The 19918-nt window shown below is 34.6% G+C and overlaps 1 protein-coding gene and 1 non-coding gene across 5 annotated transcripts in view; one reads left to right on the plus strand and one right to left on the minus strand.

The window, feature by feature from the left end:
• Window positions 1–19918, minus strand: part of PDXDC1 (pyridoxal dependent decarboxylase domain containing 1) — a 95896-nt gene that overhangs the window by 63615 nt on the left and 12363 nt on the right. For 3 of the 4 annotated variants that reach the window (XM_077141644.1, XM_077141643.1, XM_077141642.1), the window contains exons 2-6: window positions 12659–12732; window positions 12089–12154; window positions 10001–10081; window positions 8145–8291; window positions 6794–6983 (exon numbers count right to left, since the gene is read on the minus strand). In XM_077141644.1, the coding sequence (XP_076997759.1) occupies window positions 6794–6983; window positions 8145–8291; window positions 10001–10081; window positions 12089–12154; window positions 12659–12732 (558 nt within the window). Of the gene's footprint in view, window positions 1–6793; window positions 6984–8144; window positions 8292–9967; window positions 10082–12088; window positions 12155–12658; window positions 12733–19918 lie in introns of those variants that run through there. The other variant, XM_077141645.1, reaches the window with a different exon arrangement.
• LOC143667858 (U2 spliceosomal RNA) lies at window positions 15488–15678 on the plus strand. The gene has a single exon (XR_013168168.1). It is a non-coding gene; the product is annotated as a U2 spliceosomal RNA (small nuclear RNA).

A 19918-nucleotide genomic window follows, 5' to 3' on the forward strand; every position in this document is an offset into this window, starting at 1 on the left:
AGGCTAAGTTTAGGGTTGCCATATGATCCTGCAACCCGGTTATTAGCTATATACTTGGAGAAACTGAAAGCAGGGGACACAAAATGGACATCTGCACACTGGTGACAGTATTAATGATTTGCAAAGGATGGAGGTGGCCTAAGGGTACATCAACAGGTGAACTGTGGTGTATACATACAATGGAATATTGAGCAGCCGCAAAAAGGAATGATGTTGTAAAGCACGCAACTAGGTGAATGAACCTTGATCAAAGCATGTTCAGTGAAATAAGCCAGAAAGGAAAAGAAGAATATTTTAACACCTTACTCACATAAACTAACTAGAATAAGTAAACTCTGAGAATTGAATCTGAGAGCATAGGGAAGGCTTATTGTAAAGGTTCTTATATCATAAGCTCTTACAGCAGTCATACCTAATTCTGGGTTATAACGGTTATTTCTAAATTCTGAGATGCCATGCTCTTTGTGTATACCTGGGTATTCCCTGGAACTTTGGCTATCTGTGTGATACCTGAGACTCAGAGCTAGAGTTCCGCAGGTCTGAAAGTCAGCATTACCCCACATAACAACTGTTTAAAAAGGTGAAAAAGAGATCAGACTTCTATTAGAGATATGAATGAAGCTGATCTGGTTAGGACTAATGTTAATCAGACTAAAAGGTAAAGGATTATATTGACTGTGTTTTAAACTGCAACTTCTATAAGACTACAGGAAGAGATGTTTATCTGGTACAAAATTTATATTTTCTGTAGTACACTATCTAATTTAACTCGTATGGTCAGTTTACTCAAACACCATAATTACATAAAACCTTGAATAGGGACTGAGATCTTGTTGGTTTGTACAGATGAGTATGAAGCCCTGATATACCCAGAGTAATCTTGGCAGAAAATTAAAAATATTTGCAAAGTCTCCTTGAGGGACTGGGGGAAAATGTGGGAATATTAAATTTCCCCTCCTGGGGAAAATTCGTTATCCTCACAAGCATTGGGGACTACCAATTTAATAGGACAAGCCCTCAATCTTGGAGGTTACTCTTATGAAACTTACTCCTGCAAAGGAGAAGATAAGACTACTTAGAATTATGCCTAAGATTCACCTCCAGAGAACCTCTTTTGTTGTTCAGACGTGGTCTTTCTCTCTACGTCATCTCCACAGGTAAACTCACTGCCTTACCCACTATGTGGGACATGATTCCCAGAGGTGTAAATTTCCCTGGCAACATGGGACATGACTCCCAGGGTGAGCCTGGCCCTGGCATTGTGGGATGGAGAAAAACTTCTTGACCAAAAGGGGAAAGGGAAATTAAACAAAATAAAGTTTCTGTGGCTGAGAGATTTCAAATAGAGTTGAGAGGTCATTCTGGAGGTTATTCTTAGGTATTATATAAATATCCCATTTCAGATTTTGGAGTAGCTAGAGGGAAATGTTTGAAACCTTTGAACATGTAATCCAGTAGCCTTGATTTTTTTTGTTGTTTCATATGCTATACAACAGGATCACATTTCACACTTTTTCCATGTGAGCATCCCGTTATTGCAGCACCATTTGTTGTATTTTTGCTTGTTTGTTTGTTTTGCTTGTTTTTTTTGGGGGGGAAGTGCATAGACCAAGAATCAAACCCAGATCTCCTACAGGACAGGTGAGAACTCTACCACTGAATGACCCATGTGCCCCGCAGTAGCCTTGATTTTTAAAGATGACTGTATTACTACATAGTTTTACAGTATGGCTGTGTAATTGTGAAAACCTTGTGACTGACACTACTTTTATCCAGTGTATGGACAGATGAGTAAGAAAATAAGGACAAAAAATAAATAACGGGAGGGTAGGAGGTATGGGATATTTTGGGTGTTCTTTTTACTTTTATTCTTATTTTTATTATATATGGAGCTATGAAATTGTTCAAAAATCGACTGTGATGATGAATGCACAGCCATATGATGACACTATGAATCACTGACTGCATAGACTGGGATAATTAAGTGGTATGTGAATATATCTCAATAAAATTGCATTTTAAAAAAAACACACATAAAAAAAGACATATATACAACACTTTAGCCAACAACAGAAGAATACACAATATTCTTAAGTTCACATGGATCATTCTTTAGGCTAGGCCATGTTAGGCCACAAAACAAATCTAAAGAAATTTTAAAAGATGAAACCATACGAAGTATCTTCTCCAACCACAATGGAATGATGCTAGGAATCAATAACAGAAAGAAAACTAGAATATTCACAAACAGGTGGAAATTAAACAACATACTCTTAAATAACCAATGTCTTAAAGAAGAAATCAAAAGGGAAATTAGGAAATTCCTTGAGATGAATGAAAATGAAAACACAATATACCAAAAATTATGGGACACAGTGAAGGCAATGCTCAGAGGGAACTATTAACTATAATGCCTATATTAAAAAAGAAAGATCTCAAATCAACAATCTAATTGTACACCTTAAGGAACCAGAAAAGGAACAAGCTAAACCAAAGGTGGTAGAGGGAAAGAAATAATTAAGATTAGAGAGGAGATAAAAAAGAGAATTAAAAAAATTGAACCAAACAAACTAAAAGTTGGTTCTTTGAAAAAATCAATAAAATTACAAAACTTTAACTAGGCTGAAGGTCTTAAAGTGGGGGGGACACAAAGAACTCAAATCAGGAACAAAAATGGTAACATTACTACTGATATTACAGAAATAAAAAGGATTATAAAAGAATACTATGAACACCAACAATGTACAAATTGTACACCAACAAATGAGATAAACTAGAAGAAATGGACAAATTCCTAAAAACACAAATTACATAAGTTAACCTAAGAAGAAACAGAAAATATGAATGGACAGATGACAAGTAAAAAGACTGAAGGTTAATCAAAACTCTACCAAAAAAGAAAAGTTCATAACATTAGTGAATGAACTTGGAGAATTTCAATTAAGAACAGGGACCATCAGGAGATAGAAATAAGGTAGATATTGGGTAAGTGGAGCTGAAAGGATACAGATTGTGCAACAGGACTGATCGTAAAAATTCAGAAATGGATAGCACAATACTACCTAACTGTAATACAATAATATTAGTTCATTGAATGAAGCTGAATGTGAGAATGATAGGGAGGAGAGCTGGGGGCACAAATGAAATAAGAAGGAAAGATAGATGATAAAACTGAGATGGTATAATCTAGGAATGCCTAGAGTGCACAATGATAGTGGCTAAATGTACAAATTAAAAAATGTTTCTGCATGAGAAAGAAAAAGGAATGTCAATACTGCAGGGTGTTGAAAGTAGATGGCAACTTTATATTTTAAAACTTTAACTTAGGTGTGAGACTAAAGCAAAAAATGCTTATTTGGTACAAAATTTCTAATTTGACTAGTGCATTTCCTAATATAACTTATATAAACAGTTTAATTGAACACCATAAGTACATGGAACCTTGAGTAGGGCATGAGAGTTTGTGGGTTTGCCCAGAGTGATACCTCAATAAATCTCAGAATGATTTGAACAGCGAATAAAAAAGTATTTGCAAAGTCCCCTTGGGGGAATGGTGAGAAGGAAGGAAAATTCAGCTTCCCCATGTGGAGAATTCCTGATAATCTCACAAGCAGTGGGGACAACCAAAGCAATAGGCTGAGCCCTCAATCTTGGGGTTTATTCATATGAAACTTATCCCTGCAAAGGATAGGCTAAGCCTACTTAAAATTAGGCCTAAGACCCTCTCAGCCAACACAACAAGCAAACTCATTGCCCTCCCCCTGTCTATATGGGACATGACTCCCAGGGATATGGACCTTCCTGACAACATGGGACAGAAATCGTAAAATAAGCTGGGACTCAGCATCAAGGGACTGAGAAAACCTTACCGACCAAAAGTGGGAAGAGAGAAATGAGACAAAATAAAGTGTCAATGGCTGAGAGATTTCAAACAGAGTGGAGAGGTTATCCTGGAGGCTATTCTTATGCATTAAATAGATATCACATTTTTAGTTAAGCAATAATGGAGAGGCTGGGGGGAACTGCCTGAAAATGTAGCGTTGTGTTCCAGTAGCTAAGTTTCTTGAAGATGAATGTATAATGACATAGCTTTTGTGACATGACTGTGTGATTGTGAAAACCTCGTGTCTGATGCTCCCTTTATCTACAGTATGGACAGACAAGTAAAACATATGGATTAAAAATAAATAAATAATAAGGGGAACAAATGTTAAAATAAATTTAGTAGATTTACATGCTAGTGATCAATGAAAAAGAGTGATAAGGGGTATAGAAAAAAACAGGGGAAACAAAGGCTAAAATATATTGGGTAGGTAGAAATACTAGCAATCAGTGAGAGGGAGGAATAAGGGGTATAGTATATATGAGTTTTTTTTCTTTTTTCTTTTTATTTCTTTTTCTGAATTGATGCAAATGTTCTAAGAAATGATCATGGTGATGAATATACAACTATGTGATAATATTGTGAGTTACTGATTATACACCGAGAATGGAACGATCATATGGTAAGAATGTTCGTTTTTGTACGTTATGTTTAAAAAAAATTTTTAATTAAAAAAAAAGTTCAAAATCAGATCGTTTCACCAGTAAATTCTACCAAACATTTAAAGAACAACTAACACCAATCCTTTTTCAAACTGTTCCCCAAAGGGAACAGTTCCTAACTCATTCTATGAGGCCAGCATTACCCTGCACAACCAAACCCAGATAAAGACAGCACAAGAAAATTACAATACAGCTTCCCTTATGAACATGGATGCAGAAATCATCAATAAAATACTAGCAAACTGAATCCAACAGCATATTAAAAGGAGTATACACCCTGACCCACTGGTATTTATCCCAGGTATGCAAGGGCGGTTCAACATACAAAAATTAATGTAATATACCAAAACAAAAGAAGACAAAGAAAAATATATGACCAATCTCAACTGATGTAGAAAAGGCATTTTCATAATAAAAATACTCAGAAAATTAGGAATAGAAAGGAACTTCCCCAATATGGTAAACAGCATATATGAAAAAATTCACAGTTCACATCATACTCAATTGTGAGAGAATGAAAGCTTTCTCCCTAAAGATCATGAACAAGACAAAAATACCCATTGTCACCACTGTTATTCAACATCATACTAGAAATTCTGGCCAGAGAAATTAGGCAAGAAGAAGAAATTAAAGGCATTTAAAATGGAAGGGAAATGTAAAACTATTCTCAGAAGACATGATCCCATATATTGAAAATCCCAAAGAATCCACAAGAAAGCTACTAGAACTGCTTCATGTATTCAGCAAAGTCGCAGGAAAAGATTAACATACAAACATCATCTGTGTTCCTATACAAGAAAACAATTCCATTTACAATTACATATAAAAGAATAAAATATCTAGGAATAAATTTAACCCAGGAAGTGGAAGACATGTATAGTGAAACTACAAAACACTGCTGAAAGAAATTACGGTAGATCTAATTAAATAGAAAGACATCCTGAGTTTATGGATTGGAAGACTTAATATTGTTAAGATGTCAATACTACCCAAAGCAATCTACAGATTCAATGCAATCCCTATCCAAAGTCCAGCAGCCTGATTTCCAGAAATGGAAAAGCCAGTCCTCAAATTCATAAGGAACTACAAGGGGTCCCAAATAGACAAAACAATTTTGAAAAAGAAATACAAAGTTGGAAGACTCATACTCGCTGATTTCAAAACTTACCACAAAGCTACAGTATTCAAAACAATGTGGAACTGTCATAAAGACAGACATACAGACCAATGGAACAGAACTGAGAGTCCAGAAATAGACCCACATATCTGTGGCCAACCAAGGGAACAAGGTACATGCAATGGGGAAAGAATAGTCTCTTCAATAAATGGTGCTAGGAAAATCTGATTTCCACATGCAAAAGAATGAAGTTGGACCCTGATCTCAAACCATACACCAAAATTAACTCATAACGGATCAATAAACTAAATATAAGAGCTAAAACTATAAAATTGTTAGAAGATAACATAGGGGAAACCTTCATGACCTTGGATTTGGCAGTGATTTCTTAGATATGACATCAAAAGTACAAGCAACAAAAGGAAAAATAGATAAAATCAATTTCACCAAAATTAAAAACTTTTGTGCATCACAGACACTACCAAGAAAGTGAAAAGATGACCTACAGAATGGAGACAATACCTGCAAGGTCAAATATCTGGTACAGGCTTAATATTGCAATATACAAAAGAACTCCTACAACTTAACAACAAAAAGACAACCCAATTTTAACATTGGTTTAAAATTGGTACTCATCTATGGTACTTTATTATAAGCAATCCAGGAAACGTAAGTCAGTAGCCATTAGGGAAATGCAAGTAAAAAAAAATGAGATAGCACTTTACTCCAGTGAAGGAACACGAAGGAGACTTTACAAATAAATTTTACTTTCACAAAGTATATTATAACATGAAAAGTTCCTATAAGAACAGTAAGTAAAAGAAGCCAGGTATGAGCATGTAAAAACACACCTGTACTCTTTAATTAAAGTCTGGAAAGAAATGAAGTCAAATGTTGACTGTGGCTGTCAGTGCAATTTTAAAAAATTATACCTTTCATATATTCTTTATTTATAAATTTATCAGTATACAAATTATATTTTTTACAATGACAAAAGTGCTTTAAAAAAAAGTCCTCTTTCTTTTTGCCAGAAAAAAAAAAAGCAGCTAGCACAATGAGTCTAACCTTTAAAAAATGTTAGGACAGAACAAAACATTGCTTCTTAAAAATATCCACCTTAAACCACATTACCTGATTGCAAAGATATTGGCCCAGGCCAGGCCTAGCAGCAGCACTAAGATATATAACAGGTTTTTTGTTATATAACACATTAAATCCATCCACTACGAAGTCGTCATAGCGAGAATGAATGGCAAGCCTACAGATCTTTGCAAGTCCCTCTCTTTCTTCTTCATGGAAATAAGCACAGCCATTTTCATACCTGTAAGAGATACTCACACATCAATGTGTTCTTACTTCCTGTTAATTCAGATTTTATAACCCAATATTATAATCATGGAAGTAATTCTTTTCTCAAGCTACAAACTGTCAACTAGATCAGCCAAAGAGGACAGGAACATGAAACACCCTCATCTTAGATGTCTGACAACTTATTATAGCCGGAGGTTAGAAAGCAGTGAAGCAAGAACATCCATGCCCAATGCCATAAAAATGAGAAGCTATGAAGACAAGCAGAGAATAAGAATCCTCCAGCCCAGGTACACAGAGGCCTAAGCACATGGTTCTGGCCTATTCTATAAGAAGGCCAGCACTAGGTAATGCAGGCACAGCTCTTAATAGAGTTTTCAGTCCTAAAACATCCAAAATAAACAAAATTGTCAAGAACATTTGTCAGGCTAACTTTTGCTATTACTATTATTTATTTGGGACTTTCTATTCTTCCCAATCTCCTAGAGAAAGAGGAAGAATTTCATTTACGGGTGTATTTTTATTAGACCAGAAGAAAATTTCTCCTTTGTAAGAAAGCTAGGCATAATCATACTCTTGCTAGGCCAAGTTCTTCCCCAACAAGTGAGTCTCCCAAGTTAAATGTTGCAGTGTTAGCAAACATGCTTTTTTCCATAAAAGTAACAGTATAAGTATAAAACATAAACCTCTATCTTTTACTGAATCTGACAAATGTAATTCCTCAGTCAATGTCAACATTATCTCAGTAAAAGCAAATTACAATTTCGTAATATATTTGCATCTTCCTTACGACAGTATTTCCTACCTACTAATGTACAAGCTAATAATTTGATTAAAAATATATTTGAATTCAGATCATTACTCTATCTTCTTTTAACATGTGCCAACTAGGAATCCAAAATAACTGCTGACATTAAAACCTTATGTCCTTATGTTCTAAGCTCTTTAAATATTTTAATTCAACAGCTCATAGAGCAAAAATTCTACGTAATAAACACTAATACTATACCCTCATTTAACTGATGAGGAAACAGGCACAGAATGGTTACGTAACTCTTCCAAGAGAGAACCAGATTTGAACTCAGGTTGTATAACAGGGCGAAAAGATCTCTCATACTCCATACCTGACTCATAAATGTCTTCACCTGAAACTAAAAATTCATAATGTCTTCACCTGAAAATTCTGCATAGCCATAAGGTAGTATCCGAAAGTATCCTTGTTGTAAGTTTTCTCAGTTTCTCTTTGTCCAGAGTTGAAATATAAGCTCCCAAACTGTGGCCCAACAAAGCCATGTGACCTTGCTCTCCAATATTCTGGATTCTGTTAATCAAAATTCAGTAGATTAAAAAAAAAAAATCAGAATCAAGGCATGTTTACTAGGAAATTAAACTTGAAGACACAGTACTCCCTAGAAATTTCTGTCAGACTTGAAATCCACTTAATGGCCAGATAAATTTAGAAAATTTAGTATATACAAGATATTAATAGTTTGGGGAGAAAAATATTTTTAAACTTCAAGTCCTAGGAGGTAAGTATCCCTCTTTTTATTAATACAAAAACATACAAACTGTTTTTGACTCATTCTCTTTTAAAAACATCTTTAAAAGTAAAGATCAGTCTTAAGAATTAAGAATTATGACAAAGCAGAGATAAAATGCATACAAAACTGTTTGTAAGAATCACTAAATTAAGATTAATTCCCCGTATTAACTAGCTAGTCATGACAATATAGAAAATTCAAGGAGAATTAGGTATTATTTTACACAATTAAAACAGATAGATTAATATCCCTAAAAAAGGATAACTGCAAACAATATGAAAAAGACAAAGAACTAAACAAAATAGCGAGCAAAAGACAGTTTATAGAAAAGAAAATATAAATGGGTCTTAAAAAACAAAGTTGCTTAACCTTGTTCATACTAAGAATAATATAAATTACAACTATGCTGCAATATCATTTCTCACCTATCAGATTGGCAAGGATCCTTAAGTCTGATAACAACTATGCTGCAATATCATTTCTCACCTATCAGATTGGCAAGGATCCTTAAGTCTGATAACACCCTTGCAGGCAAGGTATGGGGAAAGAAGTACTCTCCTATATTGCTGAGACTCTAAACTGGCACAACCTCCTTGGAGGGACATTTGGCAATATCTACCAAATTACAAATGTACGTACTATTTGACCCAGCAATCCCACTTCTAGGACTTTATCCTACACACATCCTTGCTTCTACAAGAAATGACGCATGTATGGTCACTTGCTGCAAACAACATTTACAACAGTAAAACTTTAGTAGAAGACTAGGTAAATAAAACATGGTTCATCTGCTCAAAACAAAATCAAACAGCTCTAAAAAAAAGGAGAAGAAAGTTCCTCGTGTACTGGCAGACAATGAACTATAAGAAAAAGGCCAACTGCAGAACAATGTGCAGAGTATCGATGAACTGGAGGGGTAGATAGAGATAGTCTTGCTTTTGTATGCATATGCATAAAATATCTCTGGAAGGATACACAAGGATCTGGTAACAATGTCTACCTCTAGAAAAGAGAACAAGACCTGGAAAATTCTATTTAAACTTTCTTTATCTTGTGAATTTTGAATTAGGAAAATGAACGTATTATTTATCAAAACAAATAAATTTAAAGAGCAAATGAAATTGAATAAACAAAACCAACAGATAATTCATAGATAATGTGGACTGCCACTCAACCAATTCAAATGTAGCAATTCTTAGCAATTATAAAGGAAGCAGAAAACCACACAGCAGTTGTTCTTTGGTCTCTTGCCAGCCCCTAAGACAACAATATCATAAAACATACAGAATTTAGTTTTAGTAAATATAGTACCTTCCTTTTACAAAATATCTTATCTAAAATACATAAATGGCTCTCAGAAAAAAAATTTTAATACTTATGTAACTCAATGAAACACAGCTTATTATTTGAACAACTTGTAAGACTAAAATTACTCTTGCAAATCAAGAACATATACTTTCGAAGAGAAGCTGCTACCATTCTCCATTACCGGCAACTCTGGGGCTCCTCATCTTCATCTCCATGCATGAGATTTTGAACTAGCTGGAGGATGCTCACCATATCCTGTCCACTGCAGAATAAAAACATTTGATGGGCTGCTGGAAATAACACACCTCTCCCACAACTCTCCCACTATTTCTCTCATCCAAACTAGCTTTGATAAAGTTTTTTAAAATGGGAGTAGCTCCAAGAGATAGAATATATACCAAGACACAGTATGCAACTTTTAAAAACAAACCTGAAATTATGAAATGCATTCTTAATGTAATCTTATGTGTTCATGTTGGAGACCCAGGTTCAATTCCCAGGCCTGCCCATGCCAAAAAATAAAAAAAAAAACCCTTACATGTGATAAATTAAATCTTCTACTTAAATAGGAGTTTGAATTTTTTAAGTTTCACCAATGTTGCTTTAGCAATATTTCTATACCTGTTAATTTGAATCTTGGGGTATAAGACAGAGAGTATTTAATAAGCATGTTATAAGAGCCACAAATCCCTATAGGATGCTGGAAAGTCACTGAAGCAGTAAGAATACTCCAATGCCATTGGTATAACTAGTTTCCCTCCATATAAGAATCTTACCTATTTGGATTAACGGCCTTAAACATGTAATGCAAGCATTATTACTTCTCTCTACCCCTCAAGCTGGGTAACTTGAGATCCACTTAAAGTATAAACAGATATACTTCTATTCAAAATACGTTACTAAATGCTCATTATACAAGATGAAAACTCTCCTGAGAAAACTACGAATAATATACATGCAATGTGAAGGCAACTTGTAACACATAATTAAGAATCTGGCTAATAAGTTCTCTTTCAATGAAGCAGAATTGTCCAAACAGTATTCCAAAACCCATCCTCCACAAGGTGCTGATCCACAAGTTAAGAGTGACCCTGGTCTTTAGGACACTGTAGAAATTAGGACAATCTGCCCTTGAGGCAGATTTGGGTACTTAGGCCTTCAAACCCACAAAGTCCCTACATTACATGGCAGTAAGGATGCAATCAGGCAGTACATATAAAGCATTTAATGTCATCCCTGGCATATCAGTGGGCTCAGTAAATGTTGGTGATTAGTATCATTAACTGTAAATACTTCCTGCCAGTGTCTTTAATAATTACCATTTTGAGAATTACAGATGTTCTTGGTAGTATTTTTTTTTTTTTTTTTTTTAGGGAAACTTCAGTGGAAATAAGAATAAACAAATCTCTAACCCATTTATCCATTCTAACTGTAGGGCTGGGATGAGGCATGTTATAGCATTTGGTTTCTATTCTGTAAGAAGCACTTTATACCTAAAGGGTTCAAATCAGCACTATGTATGTTGCAAATAGGTGTGGTTCTACTCAAATATCAGTAACTTGGTGTGAGATGTGGCATGTGTTGACAGGTTGTGATTCTTCCTCCAAGTACATTTCCTTTGCAACATTGTACATATTTATAGTCAGGTCAAGGGACAATTTAAAGGCACCGTATTATTTAGTTACATGCAGCTTCCTGGTCATAAAAGAAAAAAAAATGAGCTGGGCTGGGCTTTAATTCCAGACTAATTTCACATCCTGTGAGATTTGTAGTCAGCTACTTACTTATTTCCCTGATCTTTTCCCTGCTAGTTCAAACCAAAAAGACTTGAAAGATTCCCTTTAGTTGATAAAAAAATAAATCAGTCTTCCAATAAAATTATTCAAGTTGACATTTTCCTTTCATTTACTGTATTATAAAAATGAAAAATCTTATCAAATTAAAATATCTCTCACAATAAAATTCAGTCTACCAAATAGATGATAGGTTTCAAGGATGAACAAGTATGATACTTCAGTAATCATGCATCACTTTTGAGTCATGAGGTTTTATCAAATTCAGTCCAGGGACAGGGGAGGCAGGGGGAGGCTCAGCATCATCACCAAACAACCAATGGCATCACAGTTTTCCAATATCATACTGCACATAACCCTATTTAAATTTGCTTGTGCACATTAAAACTAAAACTGTAAATCAATTGATGATACAATCTTGGCTTAAAAAGATTTTTATAACCTAACTAAAGTTACTTATCTTCACTGATACCTACCTGCCCTGGAGTGGCCCTGGAATGTCCCCTGATGTGGGCATCTTTTTATTTTCCTCCTCTGTTCTTCTAATTTAAAGGAAATAAAAAACTTTACTTGCTTTACAATACCACATTTCTAACATTTCAGCTTGCAAACATGACCATTCAAAACACAGGATTTTGAATTTAGAACATTTTAAATGCAGCCCCAGTTTTGGGTATACTTTAAGTCTCAAAGAAAAGAAAACAACATGAAAGAGATAATACGTCAACCCATTTATTGGTTAGCTGATGCTCTACACAACCTGAATATGTAGTTAAGAAATATTAATAGATTCAAACTGACATTAATAGATTCAAAATGAAACTCTCAATAGAACTAAAACTTATAAATCCTCCCTCTCAATTTCAAAATACTTTTACAATAAACATAAAGTACCTTCTACCTGAGACAAATAATGTTAATGTAGACCAAAGCTAAGTATGATACTCTGAAACCAAGAGATGTCTTTGACAGAAGAAAACCCGTGCTACAAGTTTCACAACAGGTTGAACATATTGACCAGGGTTGCTTTGGTTTCACAGGCTCACCTTTGACTGTCTTCTAGCATCTTCATCGCTTCCTTCAAATTTTTTCCCATTTCGGCTAATGTGGGGTCTGTTATCTAAGGAGCAAACCAAAAACAGTTACATTTTAATAATGACTACTTTTGCATAATCATTCATCCAGAAAAAGTAAATGCAATCCAATTTTCTTCTGAATTATAAAATAAACAGATTACAGCATACATGCTTGAGTATAAAACATCCAAAAATGCAAAATGTAACATGAAGAAGTAAAAGTCCTTCGTTCTCACTTTCCAGCCAAAGGTACTTTTATGTTTGACATATATACTTCCAAATTTTAATCTTACTTACATGCACCTCTGCAACTTGCTTTTTTCTACTTTACAGTGAATATGGCTGTATGTCAGTATATATACTTCATTCTTCAGCAATGAAGCTGAACACAGCAATTACACCTATTTCCATTCAATGATGTACCACGGTTCATTTAATAAGTCTTGGATTAATGGACTCTTAGGTTATTCCAGTTTTTCAGTATTAGAAACAAGATCAGAAAGGTATGTACCGGTATTTGTTTAACACATTGTGCTAGGCTGAAAAAATGGCCCCCAACAGATATTCAAGTCCTAATCATTGCAACCTATGGATGTTACCTCCTATGGAAAGTTATCACTGATGTTATTAACTCAAGAATTCTGGGGGGAAAGGGGGATAGACTGTGTGTGGGTCCTAAGTGCAACCACAAGTATTCTCATAAAAGAGAGGCAAAAGGAGATTTGACACCATGTACCAGAGAAAAAGACCATGTGAAGATGAAACAGAGAGAAATCTCAAGATTTGAATATTGAGGTGATACAGCCATAAGTCAAGGAATGCTGGCAACTACCAGAAGCTGGAAGAGGCAAGGAAAGCATCTCCTCTTTGAGTTTCAGGAGGAGAACCCTGCAGAAATCTGGAATTTAGTCCAGTGATACTTATTCAGACTTCTTGCCTCCAGAACAATGAGAGAACAAATTTCTGTGTTTTAGGCCACCCAGTTGGCGCCAGTTTGTTAAAACAGCCATAGGATACTAACAGAACTGTATATAAGCAAATGCTTCTATAAACAGAGCTTATCTCTGAAAAATTACACAAGGGGTAATAGGAACTGGCTCAGGAGAAGGGAACTGGGAAGATGGAACAGGGTTCAGAGGGAGAACACTTCATTCCTTTCATTCTCCTTGAATTTTGTACCACGTGTATATCTACCTCCCATTCAAAAATTAAATGAAATAAATTAAAAAAAAAAAATCCCTGCAGAATTAACACACACACTCACTTTCATCTCTTCCTTAATCTGTATAGTGGTTCTGGCGGAGAAAATCTGGTTGCCTTGAATCTCTATGAAATACAAAAAGTTACAGAAGCTCTCACTTTTGTTTCCCTCTTACTCTTCAAGTCTACCTGTAAAAGGCAGGAGGACCTGTATCTATGTCCTTTTCTCTTCATATCACCTATTGTACTTGCTAATATCTTATACAGAGTGTGCAATAAGTGTATATTACATTTAGTACTGATTAGCTCTTCAAACACATTTTTAAAAGAAATTTTACTCAACTTATTACTCACTTTATCAATGTAAGAATCAGAAAATATCAAAGTCTAGAAGGTACTTTAGGGATTTTCCAGCACTGTTCTCTTCAGGCAGAATTTTGGGGAAATAGGGCTAGGTAGGCAACTGGGCCTTCTAGCCATCCCCCGCCTATCCCCCATTAAGCAGATCAGCTCTGTTTCTCATAAGAGAGTACTAGTTTTACTTATAAAGTTTCATTAAAAAGAAAAAAATATATAACATAAAATCCTTGATCATACTCTGACATTTTAGAGGAGAAACTTCAGTGACTTCCCTAAAGTCATGCAGCTAATAAACAACAGCGGGGTGCCAGAACTCTGGTTTCCTGTTTCCTATTTCCAGGCTATTTCTGCTATGTCACACTATTTTCCACAAGGGATTACAACATAATCATCTGGTCACATCCAACCTTATTTTTTAAATGAAATAGAAAAATCACTTGTTCAAAAGTTTGCAATAAAATTCATAATTTCAATGCATCCGGGAGATGAGTTAGAGAACAATTTAAAAGAGCCTTGGTGCTCACAGTTAATGATTATGAGTTGGAGGATGAACAGATAACAGCCAAGATATTTATCTTAACCCCATATTATATTCCTTCTCATCCTCATCTCCTGCAAGGCTCCAGTGCGGCCCCTACCATCTTTGCCTGATCATTCACACCTCCATGTTTCTAACACTTCCCCCACTGTCCCCCCCCCCACCTTTCCCCCATTCCGGCTTTATCCATCTCTGGCTGTCCAGTCAATCAAGATTCCATACTCCTAAAAAACCTTTATGGATAAAACCATTTTCCTTCTTTTACATCCCCTCTACTGAAAACAACACCATTTGCTCTGAACCAAAAATCTGGACCAGCCACTGATAAAAGTAACTTTTTCTGGGGACAATGGAACCAGCCATTTGAAACTGGGGCCACTACAGTATGCAACTACCACTTAGGCTCATGATTCCTCATTTCCTTTACTGCGAACTGTTTTACATTGTTGTTTCTAGTACACATATTCTCCCCAATCAAATCATAAGCCTCTCAAAGGTAGGAATTCGGACTACCACCAATTTTAACTTAGTTTATGGCACCAAAGGTTTACAGTCAGCCCAAATCATGGATTTCATATTATCCTTGAAAATCCCTTAGGAAGGCAAGTCACAATGAATATCAACAAAGTCTCTCTATACAACACAGCTAATTTTTTTCTATAGGATTGGAATGAATTTTTCAGTTAAAAATAGAAGTAGTTATTGCTTCTCGGCCTTTTGGCTAAGATCAAGTGTAGTATCTGTTCTTATCAGTTTAATATCTGATACGTCCTCTATCCAAGGACAATATATTAAATGGATTTTTGGAATTAGGAGATGGAATAGGAGTTTGCTCCGTCCACTCCACGCATCGACCTGGTATTGCAGTACTTCCAGGAACGGTGCACCCCCCCTCGGGGGAATAAAAAATGTATGAAAAGTTAAAAAAAAAAAAATAGAAGTAGTTGGTTTACATTTAGATACTACTCTGCATTAATAGTACCTATTTTTAAGCACTAGAAATCATGTAATAAAATACTTACATGTGAAAGGGAGGAGGGAATACAGATTCACATTTCTCCCTCTAGAGTAGACACACACTGAGTGTTGTTCTTGCTCCTACTCTCTTTGGGGAGGTGAACAGAGAGGTCGGGTGGGTAGTAGGGTAAGTAGCAATTACAATTGAATTTGGGTACATTTACAGTGAATATATCACTCCAATGCACAATGCTGTACACCCTCATGTGTTTTTTGCATTCACTGGATAATCTAGACTATTGAAATGTTATTCAGTTGCCCAGTAAGTCTCAAAATCAAGAAATGTGCTAAGAAAAATTTTATTTATTAATTATAAATTAAAACAAAAAATCTTCATACTATACAGTTCTTGAAGGCAACTACTTTCTTATTTACATATCATATCGCCAGTACCTCCTATAATAGCAGTATGAGAAATGTTAATAAACAACGGCAGAACAACAGCCAGATACAAAGCTAAGTGAATGAAGAATTAAGCTGTATGAAGACTACTATTACTCAATATATAGAAGACAACTGTTTAATGATATTGAGGGAAAATAACAATATTCTGTGCCAGGTTTCTGGGAAGAATATCATATCAGTTCTGTAGCTCTAGCACCTAGCACAGATCTGACACAGAAAGTGCTCAATAAGATTTATAATCCTTAATAATTACTAACATACCCTGATTTGCTTCCTATATTCCAAGCATTATGCTAACTAATCCCTTTGCAACCTTCTTTGACTACTCAGAGCCATACTGTTAGTACAGTTTAGAGCCGGAATTTAAAACAAAATCTGTTATAACTCTAGAACTAGCACTTTTAACCAGAAGCAATACTGCTTTTCAATTTTATTAAATAACTAAATAAAACAATTGACATTCTGAAAAAGCTCTGCACTCAAAAATTAAATTAGAATGAAGATCTAATTTTAAAAATCATCCTTGATTAATGTTTTCACCTAGAATAAAAGTTACCAGAAGACTCTCCCTAGAGCTAAAATTTCTACTCTACAATAACCTTAACTAGATGATCGTAAGGTTATCCTTACCCATAACTGAGGTTACCATGGCCTTAATTAAATGTATACTTCAGATTTTAAACAATTATTCCACCTAGCAAAGCCCATGCAAATTTTGGTGCAGTGAGAGTTATGAGTTAGTTATTAAGTAAAGACAACATATAATTTGAAAGCAGTGCATCTGCAGTTCCAATACTCAGAGACTGCTATAACAGTACTGCTACAGCAGACTTCTTTTCCTACCTTTAAACATATTTTAATACATTTTCCTTTATCTAAATCTTGAATAAAGTGATCTGACTAAAAACTTGAGGCCTACTAGAAACAATTTTATGAAAGAGATCTCTTTATTGACAAAAAAGTCAACAGACTTCCTACCACTCCTTCGGAGGCCACCTGGTGCGGGATTTATTTCCTCTCCATTATCTTTCTTATGGTCCTTAAGCAAGCTAACTTAGGTCGTAAACACTGAACAGTCTCAATAATATACATTCTCTTTGGCACCTCCTCAAAGTTGTGGGCTTAGCTGGAGGAAGTTTCTAGATGCCAATGCAGTGTTTTTTTCTAGAACAGGGAGTTATAGTCAATATGGTCTTCGGCGTTGGACTCCTATGGTCTGGGCCACGCTGGGGTCCCTGAGCCTTAATGAGGCTTGTAGCAATTACACATTAAAAACAACCACCACCACCACAATAAAAAGCAACAAAGCATTTACACAGTGTGTCTATTCTCACACATTTTCTAGTTTCTAAACTGATATATGGTCACTGATGAGAATTCAGAAAGTTTTATCTATTATTAGATGGCAAATTTTAAAATTATATTTCAGCTATTGTTGATTTTGCTGTATAATGAAATGGATTCAATATTTTTGCTGCAATTATAGCTAACATGGATGCATGCTATGGCTTAATGCAATTTCACGTTTCCTAAGAAGAACAACTGAATTGTATGTATAACTGTCACAGAACTTACACTTTAAAAGGGAGCTCACTTTTTAAAACAAAAAGCCCCACTGTCTATCCTTTTATGAGCATTTTTTCAGGAATCATTTTTATACTAAATGATGTTCATTACTTTCAGTCAGAAAGAGGTATTAAATGCCTTGTAACTATCAGAAGAAGTAATATTAAACATGTAATATTAAAATTTTATTATCCAAATAAAATTAAATTAAAAACAAAAAAATATCTAAAGTTTCACAATTTAAGGGATGGGGGAAAAATCAAGAGTAAAATACAAGATGAAGTAATAATGGAAGTCAAGAAACAATTCTCAAATTTTCAAAAAAGCTAGTAAGAAATGTTAAGTTATTTGGAATACAGCTGCATGAATTAATGAAAAAATCACTTACTTTTGCTTCTGGCTACAATGACATTAGCTCAGTATAAGGTAACACAGGCACAATTTCTACCTTTATTACCTGAAATATATTTTATTTTCTATTTTATTCTATTTTTTTAATTGCTGACCATGACCTGCTCAATTGATTAGCCATCCCAAATACAGGATATAATCTGCAATTTGAAAAACATACCATTATAATGGATGATCACAGTTATTAATAATGGGATAATAATTTGCTAATAAAGTTTATTTATTTTACTAACTATGAAGTTGTTTACCTTCAAACATGGAAACTGCAGTAGGAAAATACTAAAATAATCCTTGGGACTTAAGATTTGAAAACCAATGAACCAGAGTCACTTAAAAAATTCTCTTAGGGGCGGGCCACGGTGGCTCAGCAGGCAAGAATGCTTTCCTGTCATGCCAGAGGACCCGGGTTCGATTCCCGGTGCCTGCCCATGTTAAAAAAAGAAAAAAAAATTCTCTTAGCTTTCAAGCATGAAGTCAAGCTTTTGTGTATACATTTTCTTCAGTTAAACCAATTTACCAAAGTGTGATTTTTAAAAAAATTATATATTTACATTTATATAAATTAGGGAAAAAATAAATACCTCAAACCCCAAATTCACATATTACTGGTTAGCACAAATCTAAGTTTTTGCTTTTTTTTAATTAATTTATTTATTAATTTAAAAAAATTTAACAACAAATGAACAAAAACATTACCATATGATCATTCCATTCTACATATATAATCAGTAATTCACAATATCATCACATAGTTGCATATTCATCATTTCTTAGAACACTTGCATCAATTCAGAAAAAGAAATAAAAAGACAACAGAAAAAGAAATAAAATGAAAACAGAAAAAAAAGATTATACATACCATACCCCTTACCCCTCACTTTCATTGATCACTAGCATTTCAAACTAAATTTATTTTAACATTTGTTCCCCCTATTCTTCATTTTTGTTCCATATGTTCTACTTGTCTATTGACAAGGTAGATAAAAGGAGCATCAAACACAGGTTTTCCCAATCACACAGTCACACTGTGAAAGCTATAGCATTATTCAATTACCATCAAGAAACATGGTTACTGGAACACAGCACTACATTTTCAGGCAGTTCCCTTCAGCCTCTCCATTATATCAAATCTAAGTTTTTTTTTAAGGGGGGCAAGGACTATCTTCTCTGAACTGATGAGGGACCCACTGCAGTGGGATACAGGGGAATCTTCTACAGAGAAGGAAATGGTCAAAACTTTGATCATGCTGGTAGTTACATGACTGCATATATCTACCAAAACTATACAACTTAAATGGGTAAATTTCATTGCACGTAAAATGTTCCTCAATTTAAATAAGGGAGGATGAATTGATTTAAAGTCCATTTAAAAGAACATCTTAAGCAAATATTAGTACAGTGCTAACTGAAGTGACAAAAATCCCAAAGAAGGGACATAAGTAACTGCTGTTAGGAAATATGGAACTAAACCTTTAAAGAGAAGCAGCCTTCAGAAAAGGGGAAAAAGGAAGTCTAAAATGTAATTTTTGAAAAGTATAATAAACATCTATATGTTATACTATACAGTAAATAAGTTAAAAAAAAATTAGGAAAGTAAAGAAAATTAAGCCCAAAAGAAACAGAAGAAAAATGAAATAAAGACTGATGACACTGAAAAGAAACACCAACATCAGAAAAACAATAGAAAAAAGCAATGCATCCAAAAATTGATTCTCAAAAAAAAAAAAACAATA

The sequence above is a fragment of the Tamandua tetradactyla genome, chromosome 23, assembly GCF_023851605.1.
Source record: "Tamandua tetradactyla isolate mTamTet1 chromosome 23, mTamTet1.pri, whole genome shotgun sequence".
Classification (NCBI taxonomy): Eukaryota; Metazoa; Chordata; class Mammalia; order Pilosa; family Myrmecophagidae; genus Tamandua; species Tamandua tetradactyla.